The 16,943-nt window shown below is 57.4% G+C and overlaps 5 protein-coding genes across 5 annotated transcripts; all 5 read right to left on the bottom strand.

Annotated features, from left to right (window-relative positions):
* Window positions 1–2,356: 2,356 nt before the first annotated feature.
* LINJ_33_2980 (hypothetical protein) lies at window positions 2,357–3,670 on the bottom strand (the record flags this gene model as incomplete). The annotated part of the gene is made up of 1 exon (XM_003392724.1): window positions 2,357–3,670. One exon carries the CDS (start codon window positions 3,668–3,670, stop codon window positions 2,357–2,359), a length of 1,314 nt encoding a protein of 437 aa, XP_003392772.1.
* Window positions 3,671–6,550: 2,880 nt separating this feature from the next.
* On the bottom strand, window positions 6,551–7,660 carry LINJ_33_2970 (D-alanyl-glycyl endopeptidase-like protein; the record flags this gene model as incomplete). Its single annotated transcript, XM_001468306.1, has 1 exon — window positions 6,551–7,660. One exon carries the CDS (start codon window positions 7,658–7,660, stop codon window positions 6,551–6,553), a length of 1,110 nt encoding a protein of 369 aa, XP_001468343.1.
* A 1,652-nt stretch (window positions 7,661–9,312) lies between these two features.
* Window positions 9,313–11,094, bottom strand: LINJ_33_2960 (conserved hypothetical protein; the record flags this gene model as incomplete). Its single annotated transcript, XM_001468305.1, has 1 exon — window positions 9,313–11,094. The coding sequence occupies one exon, from the start codon at window positions 11,092–11,094 to the stop codon at window positions 9,313–9,315; it is 1,782 nt and encodes a 593-aa protein (XP_001468342.1).
* Window positions 11,095–12,669: 1,575 nt separating this feature from the next.
* LINJ_33_2950 (transcription elongation factor-like protein) lies at window positions 12,670–14,091 on the bottom strand (the record flags this gene model as incomplete). Its single annotated transcript, XM_001468304.1, has 1 exon — window positions 12,670–14,091. One exon carries the CDS (start codon window positions 14,089–14,091, stop codon window positions 12,670–12,672), a length of 1,422 nt encoding a protein of 473 aa, XP_001468341.1.
* Window positions 14,092–15,756: 1,665 nt separating this feature from the next.
* On the bottom strand, window positions 15,757–16,212 carry LINJ_33_2940 (conserved hypothetical protein; the record flags this gene model as incomplete). Its single annotated transcript, XM_001468303.1, has 1 exon — window positions 15,757–16,212. The coding sequence occupies one exon, from the start codon at window positions 16,210–16,212 to the stop codon at window positions 15,757–15,759; it is 456 nt and encodes a 151-aa protein (XP_001468340.1).
* Window positions 16,213–16,943: the final 731 nt, after the last annotated feature.

Genomic DNA, 16,943 nt, shown 5'->3' with positions numbered 1-16,943 from the left:
TCATCGTTCACGACGGCTTCTGACAGAAGAAGAAGATCCCCGATAGGAGACGTCCTCCACAGCGATAGGAATGCTGACGACAAGGAATCGCTGCTATCATCGCGTGCACGAAACGATGCGGCAAGCACTCGACGTGATAATGGGTTGCAGAATAACGTTTGCTCGCTTACCTCCGAGACGGGGCAGAGGCGCACATCATTGCCATATAAATATCGCGTGCGTGAGCGACGTGAAGCAAGCGGAGACGCGCTACTGCGTCTCCCAAGAGAAGAGCCGGAGCCCATGTGGAGGGGTTTGACTACGAAATTTCGTAACAGCGTGGGCTGACCAACAAGATGCACAGAGAGAGGACAGAAAAGCGAGCATGCATGGAAGCCACATGTCATAGGAGTACCGCACACCGCCTTGCGCACACACAAATCACAAGGAAGCGGAAAGCCGTAAATAGATAGAGGCTGACAACATGGAGGCCGTTGGGTTATAGCCCTATCATCCTCGTTTGACCGCGTCAAAGCAGGGACGCCTACACAACCACAGCTCGCCTAACTCTGCCGCATTAGCGGCGACGTCCTGGTTCTCTAGGGGGCGCGCCGTGCGCCGTTGAACCGCAGCCACGCGTCTACCGGGCGCTCCCTGCACGTCATTGCTTATTCTTTGGGTACGTGCTGCGCGGTAGGCGTGCCTACACGGACATGGCTGCACCGCACGCCTTGACGCAGGCGGGGCCGCGGCCATGAGTCCTGTGGAAGCGGGTGCGTCGAGCGGAAGGGGCCCGCGGATAGGCATGCGCCTGCTCGCGAGGAGACCACGTAGCCTGCCGCTCCGAAGGGGCACCGGAGGGCAACCGCAGGCGCCCGACGGCGGAAGCCCGTGCAGCGCGAGCGATCCGCGAATCTCGCGTGGCATATCGGGCACAGCGCCGGGACGGACGCCCTCGGTAGGCAAAGCAGGGCGGGCGGAGGCTCTGGCGGGTGCGGGGTACCACAATGCTAGCGGAGACGTGGGCAGCACACCATCTGCGCTCCGTGTTGTCACTGCGGGTCACCCGCCGTTGCAGGAATCCGAAGCACCAGCCGGGTGCCCGTGCGGGACTGCACGAGCACCGTCTCCTGTCGTCTTGTAAGCTGGGCAGCCGCGTCCTTCTGGTGTGGGACGACTGCCGCCAAGGAGCTCTTGTCTCAGTGTGTCGCGTCGCGTATCGTGAATTTATGTGCTGAGTAGCCGACACGATTCGTGGTGAGCTGGTGCAAACGCGCTCATGACTGCAGGCCTCCTCCGCGCAGCGCCAGCCCAGGCCTGTCCGCCGACATCGAGAGTCCGCAGCCGCACCACCACCCCCCTTCCAGGGCGGGCTGCAGGCCCTTGGCGTCCCCGCACGCTGGGCACTAGGCCCTGGCGCTACCGTGAGGCGACGGGCACCATGAAAGAGAAAAGATGTGGGGAAGAATAAATAGCCCGATATGATGAGCAAGGGATGTTGGCTAACGCATTTTGAAAGGGCTGTGCGAGCAGCGCTCTGTTTTTGGAGACGTAGATTTCCTAGCAATAGTTACCCTGCGTTTTGCACGTGTGGTGTGACTCGCTGCATGCTGGTGGTCATGGTGATTACTCCAACCGACGTGCATACACCACTACTGTCACCATGAAGCGCCTCACTTGCACAGCAGCTCTTTACTTGTTCTTTCTCCCCGGCTGCGGCTGCCTTCCTCTTCGAAACGTCTCGTGTTTTTTTTTTATTGAAAGATGCGGAGATGAGAAGGAAAGACAAAGTCGCAATGAAGAATTAGAGAAGAGAAACGGGCATCAAATCGCCAGTAAGGCGACAACAACTACAGAGAACTGAATCAGTTGCGGCGACAGCGCGATGCACGACATGACCGTCTCGGTAGCAGTCACCTGACTGTAAGATGCGCGTCTCAACTGCGCGAGAAAGGGAAAAAGAGGTGAAGGGAAGAAAATATGGCCCAACCGCAAAATGAGAGAGTTAACCCGACGCAGGTGAAAAACGCCCAGTGGAAACGAGAAAGAAGGATGAGGCGGATCAAGAAGGAAAAAGGCAAGATGGAAAAAAAACAATGAAAAAGCACCGTTGCTGTCTCTGCGCTGTGCATGCGCAAAGCCTGTGATGGTGACGCACGAGTACAAAGGGCAGCGCTAGGTACGCATAACCCAGCAGACTTGCACCCTAGGTGACGCTGAGAGGGAGGGGGGGAAGTCGTCAGCAGTGACGTCGGTTACATCACTCATGCGGAGGGTGAGGGTGTGTGCACACACTGCCCACTTGGTGAACAGATCTCATCGCTTCGTGCGCTTCATTGCCGCCCTTTGGTGCCTCCCGCTTGTACGTGGTCTTATCTTACCACCCCCAATCGTCCTCAACGCGTGGCTGCGATGTGGTCGGCGGCATAGCGGCAGCTTCGGCGTGGCCGGAACGTGTGTCTGCAGTTGAGCGGTAAAGCGGGCTTCTCGCGTTTGAGCCCGGTGTTTCAGTCGTCGAACCCGAGGAAAAAGAGGCCGCCGGAGTAGTCGACACGTGGCCCAGCTTGCCCTTCCGCAGTGACTTCAGCGAGCTCTTGGGCTGCATCGGGACTTGCACTGTCACCGGCCCGGCCGAGGAAGCCGAAGTACCAACGAGTCCATTCTTTGCTGCTGGGTTGTTGCCCACCATAAAGCTAAAAGAATCCGTGGCTTCACCGCTGATGTGTGCGCCGGCGCTTCGCACGGTCTTGGTGGGTTTGTCTTTCAGTTCGACGAATATGTCACAATGGCCTTCGCTGTCACCGGCGCCGCGTTGCGACTGATAAAAGCGTCTCGGATTTCGGCCGCCGACTGGGACCCCGGCTGCCGCGTTGCTCAGCTTCATCCCACGGTAGGCTTCGTCGTCGCCGTGCAGCGTGGTATAGCGTGGGTGTTGCTGCTGGATGAACGCGTGCGGCCCGCTGCTATGGCCGCCGCTATTTTGGCCAACGAACGGGCACGCACTTGGGCACAGCCGCCCACCATATATGATGAAGGCTACAATGAAGAGAAGGAAGAAAAATAAAACCACTGAAGTGCCCATACCATGATCAACCGCCGGACGCTTCGTTGTTGGTGTCTCCGTGGTTGCCGTTGTGGTAGTGTTCGTCAGAGTGGTGCCGGGGGACCCATCTACCGGTTGATCCTCTTTGCTCGTCTCAGAGGAAGAAGACGCGGTGAGGGGACGGCTGCTCCTTGCAGACGACGAGTCAGGGTTTTGGCTGGCAGCACCAGCCTCGGAACGGAAACTGGTGCTCCGCTCCGCCGTGCCAGCGTCACTCGCAGCTGCAGAGGACGACGAGCCACTCTCGATAGACGGATTTCCTTCCGCCCTCCAGATGGAGGATGTCGCACCACTCGAAGCAACAGTTTCCATGTTTATGGCCTCCTCGTCAGAGCGAGTCTGTAAACCCTTGTCGTCTAAGATTCCGTCTTTGCCCACGACTTTGTAGAGATTGTGTCCGTGGCCAAAGTTTTCGTCGGCTAGAGGAAGGGAACCGCTCTCAAGTTCTGCAAGTCCACGCGCTTCCTGTTGAGCGCGTACGGGGGCACCGTAGAGACCACCCAGAACAAAAATGACGGCTAGGAGGGCGCACATCACAGTAGCACGGTGACGGCCACCGCCACGCCGCCGCTTCGACGGATGCGCCATCGTCCCTGCTCGCCGCGTTGCTTGTGCTTCTATGGGTGCTAAAACAACCGACAAGAGCGCACGACAGCGAGGTCAAAATGGATTCGGTAATGCGATGCCAGACAGCATCCACATGAGCAGACACGCAGATCAGGTAAGTACGTGTAAGGCCACACAAAAGAAAACGCTATGATTAAGACACATGAACAAAACCAAAGACACGAAAAAAAAATGTGCGGCAAGAGAGAGAGAAACTGCCCACCCTGCCGTTAGGTTGTTCTGCCCAAGTGTGTGACATGTGGCCAGAGCGGAAGAGGACAGGCGGGAGAGGTGGGAAAAAGGGTAAAAGTCGGTGATTGAAGCCGGGTGGGGCGCGGTTTCGTTCGCATAGATATACGCGCTCATGCACGTGCACACATGTCTGTCAGCTTATGCCTGCAATCCTCTCTCCCCGTCGGGTGCGCGTACACACACACACACACTTATGCGGAGGAGGTTGCATGAGCGTGTAAAACGGCGGATGATGCTGTGCGACAGAGGTTAAGGCGCCTGATCTCGCATACGCACCAGCGCGCAAGGCGGTCGATGCCACTCATCTGAGAAGCGACCGCTCGGTTTTATTGAGCCGAGCTTCTGTGAGTCTTTTGCGTCCTTGTGTGTGTATTTGTTTATGAGCATTGGCGAGCAGTAATGATCACCACGACTGTTGCTGCCGCTCTTCCTTTAAAAAATTTTCGCTTTCCGCTGCTATCGTCATTCAGCGCTTGCTGCGGCTCTGCAGCTGTTCAAAAGCGTTTTAAGCGTATCCTTTACCGGCATCCCTCATCTTCGCTTGCACAGAGCGAGCATCGTCGTAGTAGACAGTAACAACAACAATGAAAAGCGCGCCGACACCATTGTGAAAGGATTCTGAGCCAGAGCACGCGCCAGGTAAACCATACATACAGTCGCAAAGAAGTGCCTTGGCAGACGCATATCTACGGGATCGCCGCGCTCTGCGTGCACGTAAGAGACACGCACACTCTCATAGGGAGAGAGAGAGAGAGACATTGATGAGCATCGGCCCAAAGAGAGAAGCAGGGAGGCAGGGAGGCAGGGAGGCAGGGAGGCAGGGAGGGAGAGGCCAATAATGGACACCTAGACTCGCTGATACACACAGAGTCGAATCATCTGTCGGAGCAGAAAATAGTGGTACGCGTGGAAGCAATCCAACGCAGGCGATAGCAAGCAAAAAAAAAGAGAGGGAAAGGGGCTCGAGATGAGCCTGAGGGTGGCGCTGGAGGGGGTGCGCAGTGGGTGAGCCAAAGCGTCGGGAGAAAAGGAGGGGAGGTGCAAAACTGTTAGTACACGCACACACGTGCCGCCCCTCCCCCTCCCCCCGCACAGACTCCCCGAAAACAGGCCAAAGAAGATAAGCAGGGGGGAGATAAGAGCAAGAGCCACTCAGCGAGACGATGCGAAGGGAGAAAGGAGCAACAGAGCACGGCCAGAAGTCGAACGGTGCAAAACGCAAGACCCCCCCCCCACACACACACACGAAGAAAAAAAACAACAAAGCAATTAAAAACCCATACACATGCCCGCATGCTTGTGTGTATGGGTGGCAGTGGTGGTGGGGAGGGTGCAGTTACGTCACACGCGTCTGCCAAAGGCCGTTTACCTTTTCCTCTCCGATACTCCTCCCATTCCCACAAATATATTTCTATATAAATGTCCGCATACACATATGCATATATATATATATATACACATATGCACTCTGCCTGCATCATGATCCCTTCGCCTGCCTGTAAGTCAGAGTGTGCGTATGTGTGCAGGTGCGGGCTGCGCTTGCTCGTGTACTCTTCACTCCCCGACACACATACACACAGAGATACAACCCAAGACAAACCCCAGAACGAACAAGGAATGCACAGGGAAGAACCGCTCGCTTCTGTGCAACAAAAATAATAAGCTGAACGTGGCATTACCGTTGCCAGGCTGAATGACACACGCAGCAGCGTACAGGAAGACACATACACATATAGTGTGTGTAAAAGAACGCTACATAGCAATACAGCAGAGACAAGCAAAAAGAGAAGCTCGCAACACATATTGTAGGAGCGGAGCGGACGCTCAATGCAGAATAAGGCACCGTCACGTTTGAAAAGCAGACCTTGCAGCACAAACACAAGCACACCCACCCACACACACACATACGCTCAGCTTCCCTAGAAGCGCTGCGTATTCCAGTTGCGCTCCTCGACGCCGTATGCATCGCTGCTCTTTCTTCAACGTGGCATTGTACCACGAACAAGTCAGCCAGTAGACACACACGGCCACCGTTCACCTACCTCTGCTGCACCACGGCGATGCCCAGGAGCGGGCCCACCCAACACCGCCGCAACGCAGCAAAAGCAGAAACACAGCAGGTGGGATGCGCCTACTCGTTTGATCGCCGACACGATTCGTGGTGAGCTGGTGCAAACGCGCTCATGACTGCAGGCCTCCTCCGCGCAGCGCCAGCCCAGGCCTGTCCGCCGACATCGAGAGTCCGCAGCCGCACCACCACCCCCCTTCCAGGGCGGGCTGCAGGCCCTTGGCGTCCCCGCACGCTGGGCACTAGGCCCTGGCGCTACCGTGAGGCGACGGGCACTATCGGCCTCCTTCGATGATATTCAACGAAGACATATAGTGAAAAGGAGCGAGAAACAGATGCAGCGCCGCTATGTAATTCCCAGCGCTTTTTGCCTCCTCCCACCCACACTCCTCTTGGATGTGCATCAATGGCACACGGATGTGCTCTCATGCCTTTTCAACGGGTAGCCGTCGTCTAGCGCGTTTTTATGTGTGTGTCGCGGTACAAGCAGCCCCAATGTGAGGGTTCGGCGATCGTCTGCTTGCCTTCATGCCCCTAGCTGCTCAGCCGTACCGCATCCACCCGATAATTTTACCTTTCGGATCATCAAGCGTGATGGTGGAGGTCAGCATTTCATAGTACAATGGAATCCTTCTGCTGTAGTTGTGGTACGCCGATGGCCACACGGCGTTAGCCCAGTTTTGTTCCGCCACGTAGATGGCGCCGTGCGTCGATATTTCAACACTCGCGATGACGGCGACGTGGCCGTAAGGAAAGCCACCATCTTGGACGGGGTAGATGATGATGTCACCGACTGCAGGTACCTGGAGGTTGCTCGTCACGGGGTCGCCGTTCCTGAACCTGTGCAGCGGCAGCTTCATCGATGTGTTCGACAGGAGCCTCACAAAGGTCAGGTTCCAAATGTCCGCGGCCCCTGGAACGGATTCGAAGTACGCTGGCTGCGGTGTTCCGCTCTGCATCCAGTATCGCCGCGCGTACTCAACGCACTGCCACGCCAGCCCCGTGTAGAACTGCTTAGAGATGTAGGTTACCTGCCCTGTTTCGTTGTTCAGCTCCAGCACCGTCAGGTTAATGTACCCCAGCTCTGTAGACACGTAGCTGTCATTGCAGTTGCTGTAGCCAAAGACGCCGTTGAAGACGCCGAGGATGGTGCTGAACGGCGTGACGCACGGTTCGCGTGGCTTCACTGTCCCACCTGAGGTCCCATTGGTGCCGGTACAGTTCCCGCCGTAGCGGATGGAACTGTATAACATGCCAAAGACAACGAAGGCGAGGAAAAGAAGCAATAAAGTCGCCAGACCCCACTTGAGAATGCCGTAAAGTAGCGGATCGTGTGTCAGTACAAAGCAGCGCGCAACGCCGGCGCTAGCGATGCCCGAGTCGGCGCTCTTGTTATCGCGTGCGCCGACCCGGGTGCTTTCACCGTAGTTGTTGCCAGAGGTATTGGGTTGAGCGGTGGTTTCACGATGGCTGCGAGACTGGCAGACGACGACATCGCCATTTGCAGCATTGGAGGCGCTCTCGGCTGGTGGAGGCCCAAACCCCGCAGCGCTTTCTCGGTAGTTTTGCTCCATTCTCTCTTGGCTGTGAGATGAGAAGGAGCTTTCTGAGGACTTGGGTGAGAACGTCCTGGAAAGAGGAGCGGCAGCCATGGAGCTGATTCGCGGGATCGGCTCCATCGGCAGCAACTCAGTTGGCCCCGTCCATGTCTGCATTGTTTTGTGCGTGCGTCTGTGGTGGGAAGAAAGAAGCGAGAAGCAAATGCTGTAGCTGCAGCAGAGGATGAGAGGGAGAAAGAGAGAGTGCTATGCAGCCGTTAAACGTATCGACCAGCAGGAAGCGCAACGGTTGTGGCGGTCAAGCGAAGAAGCGGCACTCGTAGTGCTGTGTGCTTGCTTTCAAAAGAACTGTCGGTGCAGATTAGGGAGGCAATACAGAAGTGAGAAAGCCATGCATGTGCGAGAGCAGATGAGAGGACACCCAGGGAAAGATGCTCGTGCGCAGACTGACGTCAGTGCGACGCGCGAATCAGAGTTAGGAGGGAAAGCAAAGTGGAAAGAGACGAGGGAGTAGGTGAGGAATCGCTGGATCATGGCAGGAAACTCCAGTTGCCGTGACGGAACTGAGGCCTGCATGCAATCCGGACATCACACGCACAAAGACCGTGACAAGGAGAGGGAAGGCGGCTATGTCTTGTGCCTTCAAAGGCTTCCATACGCTGACACCATTCGCAGTGTTGCATGCGTGCGCACCCCCTCCTCTTCTCTCTCCTACACAACTGTGTTCTGCATGACTGCGCATGGATACACATGTGCAGGAATACGACTTGACTTCGCACAAGAAAAAAAAAGGCCACAGGCAGCAACTGCCATGAAGAGAGGGTGACGTATAGAAACGCGGATGATATGGTAGGCGCGGCGGGTCAAAGGCGTTGGCACACTTGCGCTGGCGAGAAACACCACAAGGAAAGCAAAAGACAATCGACAGACTCCAACAGCTTCTGTTTCCTGCACCATACCTCTCGACCATTCGACTCACAATACACGCCGGGCACCGTCGCCCTGTGACTCTTGCCGCGTGCCCCCCATCTCTCTTCTCCGTCTTCTCTGCCCCAAAAAAGGGGGTTTTGTCCAGGGCAGACACAACGCGCACCTTTCTCCCCTCACGTAAGCGACTGAGAGAAGACACACACTCACAGACACATCAGCCTAAGGCGCCCGCGCACCTTTCCTTCGTTCGTCTATCTTTGTCCCTGCGCCCGATGAGAGCCGTAGCCGTTCTCCGCCCACTCTGCTAGCCGACCTTTCCTGCTATCTGAGGCCGCGCGGGGGTGAGATGACTGCATCACCTGGCTTGTTTTGGCTAGTCATTGCTGTCGTCCTTCCGCTTTCGACGTGAGTCCACTTTCGCACGGAGGCGACGGGCATCCCTCACCTCGTTTTGTTTGCTTCATTTTCGTTCCATCCCCTTTTTGCTGTTAACATTTGATGGTCCGAGCTCAGTCACCGATGCGCACAGCCGCACCACCACCCACATAAAAACACACGCACACAAAGATGCATCTGCTTAAAACACTCGACGCATCCACACCTCGGCGACGAGCTCTTACCCTCATTGCCACAGTCTGAGCAGGTGCTTTCCAATCCTGCGCCGTCGCGCAGCCAACGCACCCGTCACCGCACCTGCCCCCCCTCCACACACACACACACACAAACAACCAGGGAGATAATAACGCATCTGCACAGGGAGTCGATGCTCACGCTTAGCCGCCCCTCTGTGCTCCACGGTGAGCTGTGCTCGGGCACTACTGCTCTGCCACATTCCAGGTCTGCCCACACTTCTTGCAGCGCAAGATGTCAGGCATGTTGTCGTGTGCCTGCACCGAATAGCTCCTCTGGTACGCGTCGTTTGCACCACAATGCGGACAGCTGTAGAGTGCAGTGGTGGTGCGCCCGGCTGGGGAGCCGAAGGTGGGGCTGCCAGTCGATCCGTCGTCGTTGGGTGAAAAGGCGCCATAGGGCGAGGTCGGTGAGTCAATATCGCTGCGGTCCTGGGACGCTGGCGGGTTGAAAGTGAACTGCATGTTCGGCGGGCGGCGCTGTCGCGTGCGGACCAGCAATGGCAGGTTCCCTGTGTGATTGATGATGTCTTCCACATAAATCTTGCCCTCCAACAAGAGGCGGCGCAGCGCCTTGCCGGTGTCGCCGGTGTCGCCAAAAGCAGAGAGCACTAGCATTTGCGCATCGGCGTCGCAGCGGCGCTCGAGCGCGTCTTCGATGGCGCCGCACAGTGCCATCGCATCGACACTCGCCGGCGCATCGTCGATCTCCTCATTGGTGAAGCAGCTGAAGAGGTTTACACCAATGCGACCGAGCTCGTTGTCGCCAGCCACGCCATCGGAGCAGGTCTCGATGGAGCACCGGTCCACCTCATTCTCCGCGGAGAGCTGCTGCTGCGTGTTCTGTGGCAAGGAGTGGAACCAGTAGTTTAGTATTGCCTGCGCCAGCTGCACCACAGGTGGGGTGAAAAAACGGAGAAGACTGCCAATGGCAACGCCGATGCCCGTCTCCTGCAGCTGCGCCACCGTCACGTCGACGCTCTTCAGCTGCCGCAGAACGCCAAGAATGTCCGCCTCGACGTCGAGGGCCGTTGCAGCACCACTGAGACACCGCGACATGAAGCCACGCAACTCCTGCGTGCAGGTTTGCAACTCCGTGGACGACGCCGTACGCCGTGCACTGCGCACTTTGCGGTAGTAGTATGCAGGATCATTACGTGGACTGTAGTCGGATAGCGTGCCTGGCCCGAGGTCGTACTCCTCAAGTTTGCTCTGCCGCTCGTACTTGACCTTCTTCGCTGATCGGCTCGAGGAAGCCCCCTTGCGTCGCTGGAACATGTCCTCATCATTCTCGCTGTCGTCCTCGTCGTCTCCGCTGCTAACTTCTGCCTCATTCGCCGAATCCGCATCGCCACTGCGGTGACGACGATGACCCTTGGAGGGCTTATCCTTCCGCGTCTTGCGCGGGTCAGCGCCATCGGCATGCCTATCACCACCACTGCTGCCATTCCTCTTCCGCTTCTTGCGTTTCTTATCTTCCTTGCGCTTCTTCCGGGCCACGGCGTTCTGCGGCTCTGCCATGGTCGCCTCCGCCTCAGCTGCCAGCGCCTCCCAGTCGACGTCGTCTTCGCCAGAGAAGGCGTGATGGCCCTGCTCCCCCACGGCGCCAGAGGCAGACGGCGTGGTTTGCGGGCCCTCTTCTTCAGGCGCGGCATCAGTGCTAGCTACGGCGGCAATCATCTCCTCGATGGCGGCGGCACAGCTCTCATCGCTGCGGCCGGCTTCAATGAGTTCCGCGTCCGCTGCTGCGCCGTGGTAAGGGCGCAGCTGCTCCGCATCCGCGGAACTTGCAAACACCAACGTCGCCGAGGCGCTCGGACCGCAGAGAAGCACGACATCGCTTCCCTCGGGAGGGTCTTGTCCCGCCTGCGCCGGGTCCAGCACCATCGCGGGCCACCAAGGGTAGCCAGACTGCTTCACCCACACCCATGAGTTCACAGGGTAGTCGGCGGAGGTGCTGGTGCTCATCGTGCACGCGCAAAGGTCGTCTTTTAGAAGGCAAGGCAGATACAGCGGGATGCTGACGGCCTGCTGTCACTGCGCAGACAGCACGCTCACGCACGCGACCACGAGCAGACACACAGAAATGGAAAGTATCATACAGAATGGCTTCTTCTGCTGCGCAGGTTGTTTCTCCACCGGGCCAGCACGCCTTTTAGTCCCTTGGCTGCTGATGGTGCTATTGCGCGTATCTATGTGGGTGCGTTTACTGACGGCAGTGCGGGAAAGAAGTGGAGTAAGAGAGCGAGACAGCGGGATGGAGAAGAGTAGAGGGAGGGGGTCAACCCATGAGGAGCGCAGGAGGCATGAGAGGTAGGGGTGGTGAAAGTCCCACCCGGCAGCAGCTTTTTGCAAGCAAGTACATGCACGCACATTGACATGGCCGAGCAAAGTCGAACGTGGACGATTCGCGCTGCCGTCTTTGAGCCAGGAGGCCATGTGCGTATGTGCGTGTGTGTGTGTGTCTTCGCCCGCTGGAGAGCGCAGCGAAGACGAAAACGGGAGGGAGGAGTGAGTGGGAGAGGGAGAAGAAGGGAACGGGCGGGCACCTATTATGTTGATAGTCCCAGGGCATATTCTGCACACACAGACACACACACACACAAAGACAGAAGAAGAGGCATGAATGACTCACATCGCAGCGTTGATTCTCCTAGCTCCATTTCTTTCTACTCGCCTGCATGCTTGTGTGCAACGTGTGTGCCGGCTCATCTCACGGTGGCTGCAGAGCTTAAAATCGACCTATAGGATAAGGGGACAGCCAAAAAAGAAATAGAAAAGCAACAAAAGAGGAAGTTATCACTGAGGACTCACAAATGATGCGCCATCTGCACTCACCATCGCTCTTTGTCTCCCTCCCTCTCTTTCGTCAAGCCACACAACATTAAGAGACAACAAGCAATCCTCAAACGAAGTTGCCGACTCTCGCTCAGCACTCCTAACGTGATCGCCGTATCCACCCTGCAGGGAGATATGCCCGTCAACGTCTACACGAACGTAGTGAGGAGCACCGTGAAACATCGGCAAGTTTTCCTACCCAGCCCACCACCACTGCCAATCACTGGCCACCAATACGACGCAGGGAGAGAGAGAGGCACTCGAAACCACAGCCCTTACCGTCCCCTACTCCCCAAACACACACACACACACAGTGCTGAGTCTCCCCACCCCCTTCACTGCGCCCGAGTCGTTTTTGATGTAAACGCTTACGCTCACGCGCCGGGAAACATAGCAAGGACAGCAGCAGCTGTGAACCCCCTCCGACAACGCCATCATTGCCTACGGCGTACGCCTTATTCCGAGGCATTACGTACGGTAAAGAGAGAGAGCTACATACACACACACACACAGGCATCCAGGTGTTCCCGAGCGTGTGTTGTCCTTTCCAGCACCTCTGTCTTCGCACCGCCATCTCCTATTCGTACCCCCCCCTTCCGTCTCTCCGCCTCGACGGCAGAAAGAGAAGCGTGCGCAGGAGAGGGAGAGAGGGTGGCAGACCCCGCACAGCGGATATGCTTCGCAACTGCACAGATATCTGCGTGTCTACTCCTGCGTCCAGGTGTTCTTGCAGTCTAGACAAGTAATGTACTTCGTCGTCGGTTCATCCGCGCTGCGCGTCTGCTGCTCGTAGAAGGTGCAATGGCGCTTGCCGCAGCGCCCACACTTGAAGAGAGAGGTGATGTTTAGCATGGCATTGTCGGCAGCCTCGATCGCCTTCATTTTTTCCTGGATGCGCTGCTCCTGCCGGGCCTTCTCGCTCTTGGTCGTAAACACCTCGTTCGGCTGATCCAGGTACTTCTTTGGCGTCCACTCGCCAGAGAGGAGGTGATCGCGAATGAAAGAAAGCTCCTCCTCGCGAAGCCGAAGCAGCAGCATCTGGCGCTCATCGCGGTCAGTGATTTCAGTCGCCAACTTTCGGGCCACCTCGTCAATGACGGTGTCGTCGTAGCGTGTCGTGCTCAAGGGACTGTCAAGGAGCTGGTAGACGTTGTCGTAGAACGTCTTGCGCTGTGTCGGAGCCACATCACCAGAGCACGCGCCGGCCGCTGCTCCTCCTACAGCTCCACCTGCTGCGGTTGCCGCGGATGGGGACACGCTGCTCGCAAAGGGGCTCCGGCTAGGAACAGCTGGAAGCGGCTGCTGCCGCTTGTTGTGCGGGCTAGAGGGCTCTGCTGCCGCCGCTGCACTGATAGCCGGTACAGGCAGCTGGCGTTGCTGCACGCTACGGATGGCTGCGAGAGTCTCGGCAGGCAGGTGGCGTGCCCAGAACGAGATCATGGCGCGGGCAAGGGGCCACAGCGGTTTCAGTGCCGGCTGGCTCAGTACTGACCCGACGGCAACACCGATCTTCGTGTCCTCCAGCTCCGTCAGGTACACGTCCACGCCGTCTAGCTGGCAGAGGGCCGCGCGCACCGCCGTCAAGTCTGCCGCTGCCACAGCTGACGAAATCTTGCTCGACAATTCGTGAAGTTCGTCGCTGCGCAGGTGGTGGTACCCAGAAGCAGAGCGCGAGGCGGCAGCGCCACCGCCGTAGGTGCCCGTGTCATCGTCGCCCATGTCGCGGACGCGCTTCACCGCGGCACGGTTGACGGCCGCGGCACCCGCGCTCCCAGCGGCACCCGAGCCGCCGGCTGCCACCCTGGCGCCTCCCACTATGGCAGAAGCCGACTTCAGCGGGTTGGCCTCCGCATCGGCACAAGCGCAGCGGATCGATGCCTCTAGCTCAGGGTTGCCCGTCACCGCCTTCTCCGACGACGTTTCGAAGAAGCAGATGTTTGCGGCGTCGGCGTGGCTGTTCAGCTCGTACAGAGTCGCCGGCTGCTCCACGCCAGCGTAGAACTGCACCGCCAGGTCAAAGCCGGGGGTGCGGGTGCCCATTTCCTCGTCGCTGAGCACGCGCGCCGGCCACCAGCCGTCCCCTTCTATGTACACCCATACGCGATCACCTGGGACGTAGGTCGCCATAGTGAGCTGAAAAAAGGGAAGAAAGAACAGGAGAAACAGCTTGTGGCGCTGTTGATTCCACGGCTTCCGTGCCTTCAGGTCGTGTCGTCTTGCCGCTTATGAGACGGTGTGTGTGAGCACCTGGTGCACACGTCCCTGCGCTTGTGTGAGTGCGTGCCTATGTTCGTGGGACTGGATATCGTATGCGTCCACGCAGGGCCAACACACGAGCTCTCGCGTTCTTCCAAGAGGGCGGAGGTGGGAAGTTCTAGATGACAGGGCAGCAACGTGCCCGCAGCGAGAGTGCACGGCAAAAAAAAAAGGCAGGCAGCTCGAGATGACGGTAGCCGGCCCGAGTGCCGACACACAGAGATGCAGCGGCATGCGTTGTGCGCGCGGCAGTTTGTTGGGTCGCGAGTGCATTGTATGTGTTGTGCAGGTTAATGGTGGAGTCGAGGCGCCAATGAGAGGTGAGACAAACCAGGAGGAATAGCGGCAGCAGAAGATAACAGGGGAAAGTAACAGCGACACGACGTGTAAGTGCGCGCGTACCCCGCCAGCGATACCGATGCATTGACCCGCTGAAGCAGGGCACGCAGCCATGCAGCGAGGCATGGCAAGAGGGGGGAGAGGCTTGTATTACCGCAGATGGTTCAAATATACCAAACATGTTTCCTACGCAGGCGGTACCACTCATTTTTGCCTGCTCCCACTCCCTGCCTTTTCTCAGCCTCATAGCCGAGCTCTCTAGCGAAGAAAACCACACGCACACGCGCAGGTGTCCATGTGCGACCCTAAATGGGATGGAGGTGCCACTGTGGCCATGACGCCCTCAACGATGCACAAGCCTCTCCTGAGCTTTCTACTCCCCTCTTGTTCGCATGCTATTTGTTAGCTCGCTGCTTTGCATTCGTTAAACCGACTCCAAGGCACAGACGCGCACACGCACGCGGGTACACAGGCCAGGTCACGTGCCAGCGCGTCAGATCAGCATGCGCACCGGCAGCGCGACTGCGACGCATAGAAACGTGTACGTGCGCATGCGTCAGAGCGTGTACAAGAGTCAACGCTGTCTTCTTTTTCCTCCTCAAGTTCCACTACTACGTCCGTTGACACATGCACTCAGACACACAAACACACACACACGCACACACAGCAAAAAAGAAAAAACGGACTCACTCGCGAGTGCGTGCTGCGAGAATACCGGTGATGGCGGATGTACTGGAGGAAGAGGGAAACAGAGAAGGAGAAAGACGGAGGCAGGGAAAAAGAGGGTACGCACGTCGCACGCCACTCTCCCTCTTACTTCCCCTCCCCCTCCCCCACACAGACCTCTCTGTCTCCATCCCCTCCCCCGTCAACAGAGCCGAGGCGCGCGCCCATCCACGCACGCAGACAAACACAAACACAAACGTAAACACACACACACACGAAGAGTTCCCTAAGATACCACACTTTCACACTTCCATTTTGGTGCTGCTGACGGCGCTCTTCTCGCCCAAAAATGTTTTTGTCATTTTCCTTGCTCTTGCTCACAGCCGCACTCTCGGCGCCTTTAAGAGCAGGAGCAGAGGAGCAACGCCACCTCATCTTCAGCGCAAGTGTGTACGCTGGTGAGTTATGGAGGGGAGTGCTTGCCAAGCGGTCGGGCGAGGAGACAGGTGTGGCAGACGTTGATCAGCCGCTTTAGTAGTTCGGGTTCACCTTGTGGTCAAGGGCAATGGCCAGCGGGCTGTTTGGGGAGATGGGCGGGTACACAGAGCGGCGACCAGCCATGACCGCCATCAGAAAGATGAAGAACGCCTGCGTGGCGAAACGGGCATCCTGTAGGAAGCAGCCGATGCTGTAGTTCTTGTAGTACTGACCAGAGGCGATGTAGCGGCACTCTTCAAAGAAGCGGACAACGCGGTAGCTCATGAGCTGGTGCTGCTCGCGCAAGAAGCGCTGGCGGCTGATAGTGGCGGCATCGGAACCAGTAGCTTCCTGCGCCTTGATCCACTCCGCCATGGCAGGCTCCATGGACTGCATCTTCTTGGCTGAGTGACCCTCGATCTTGTGGGCCACGTTCATTAACGGGTCAACGACCAAGCGCTGAAGCGCGCTCGACGACCTCTTGACTATAGCGGCCTGGGCGGTAGACATGATGGGCAAGGTGAACTTCAGGCGAAGAAAGGAAGGGGGCTTGGCGCTACCTAGTTACGTGAAAAAAGGAGTGTTACTGGTGCTGTTGGGGGATTGAGACAGTAGGCGTTGGTGGGATACGTAAGTCAAAGGGGATGGAGAAGAAGCACCTTTCTTGAATCGACGACGTGACCACACAGCTGCATGGATTCACATCCCGAAGCGCGCACGAAAAGCAAGGCAGAGAGGAAGAAAGACGGGCCCATTCGGACAGGACGTGAGACTTGGGGAACAGGGAAACGCAGGTGCAGCAACGCTCAGTCGCATCAGTTGTGGTAACGCCGCGCTGTTGGAGGCGGGGGTAGGGGGTGAGAGACTGTTTTCTCTCTTACACAGGCTGTTGCTGTGGCCACTCAAGGTCAGCCTCCTCCTCCTTTCAACACCTCTTCACACACACACACACACGCACCGCATTGCAGAACACGCGTTGTACCAACAATAACATCAGCGGCAAACCCCTCTGTGCCCATGCGTCTCGCTTGCCTTTCAGCTCTTTTCCAACCCGCGCGCCAGACACACAGACATCAAAGGCACTTTAAAAAAAAAACTACGAGGCATCTGCCTTTTCTTCGCTCCTCTGGAACGCGCGATTACCAAACAACACACACAACGTAAGCAGGCATGCCCAAACACAGAGATAACGAAGAGCCACTTGGGCTTCTGCAAACCCGCCTGCCTTTTCCTTGCCTCCT

This window comes from Leishmania infantum, chromosome 33 (assembly GCF_000002875.2).
Source record: "Leishmania infantum JPCM5 genome chromosome 33".
In the NCBI taxonomy this organism is placed as follows: domain Eukaryota; phylum Euglenozoa; class Kinetoplastea; order Trypanosomatida; family Trypanosomatidae; genus Leishmania; species Leishmania infantum.
This window is presented reverse-complemented; position numbering and strand designations above follow the sequence as displayed.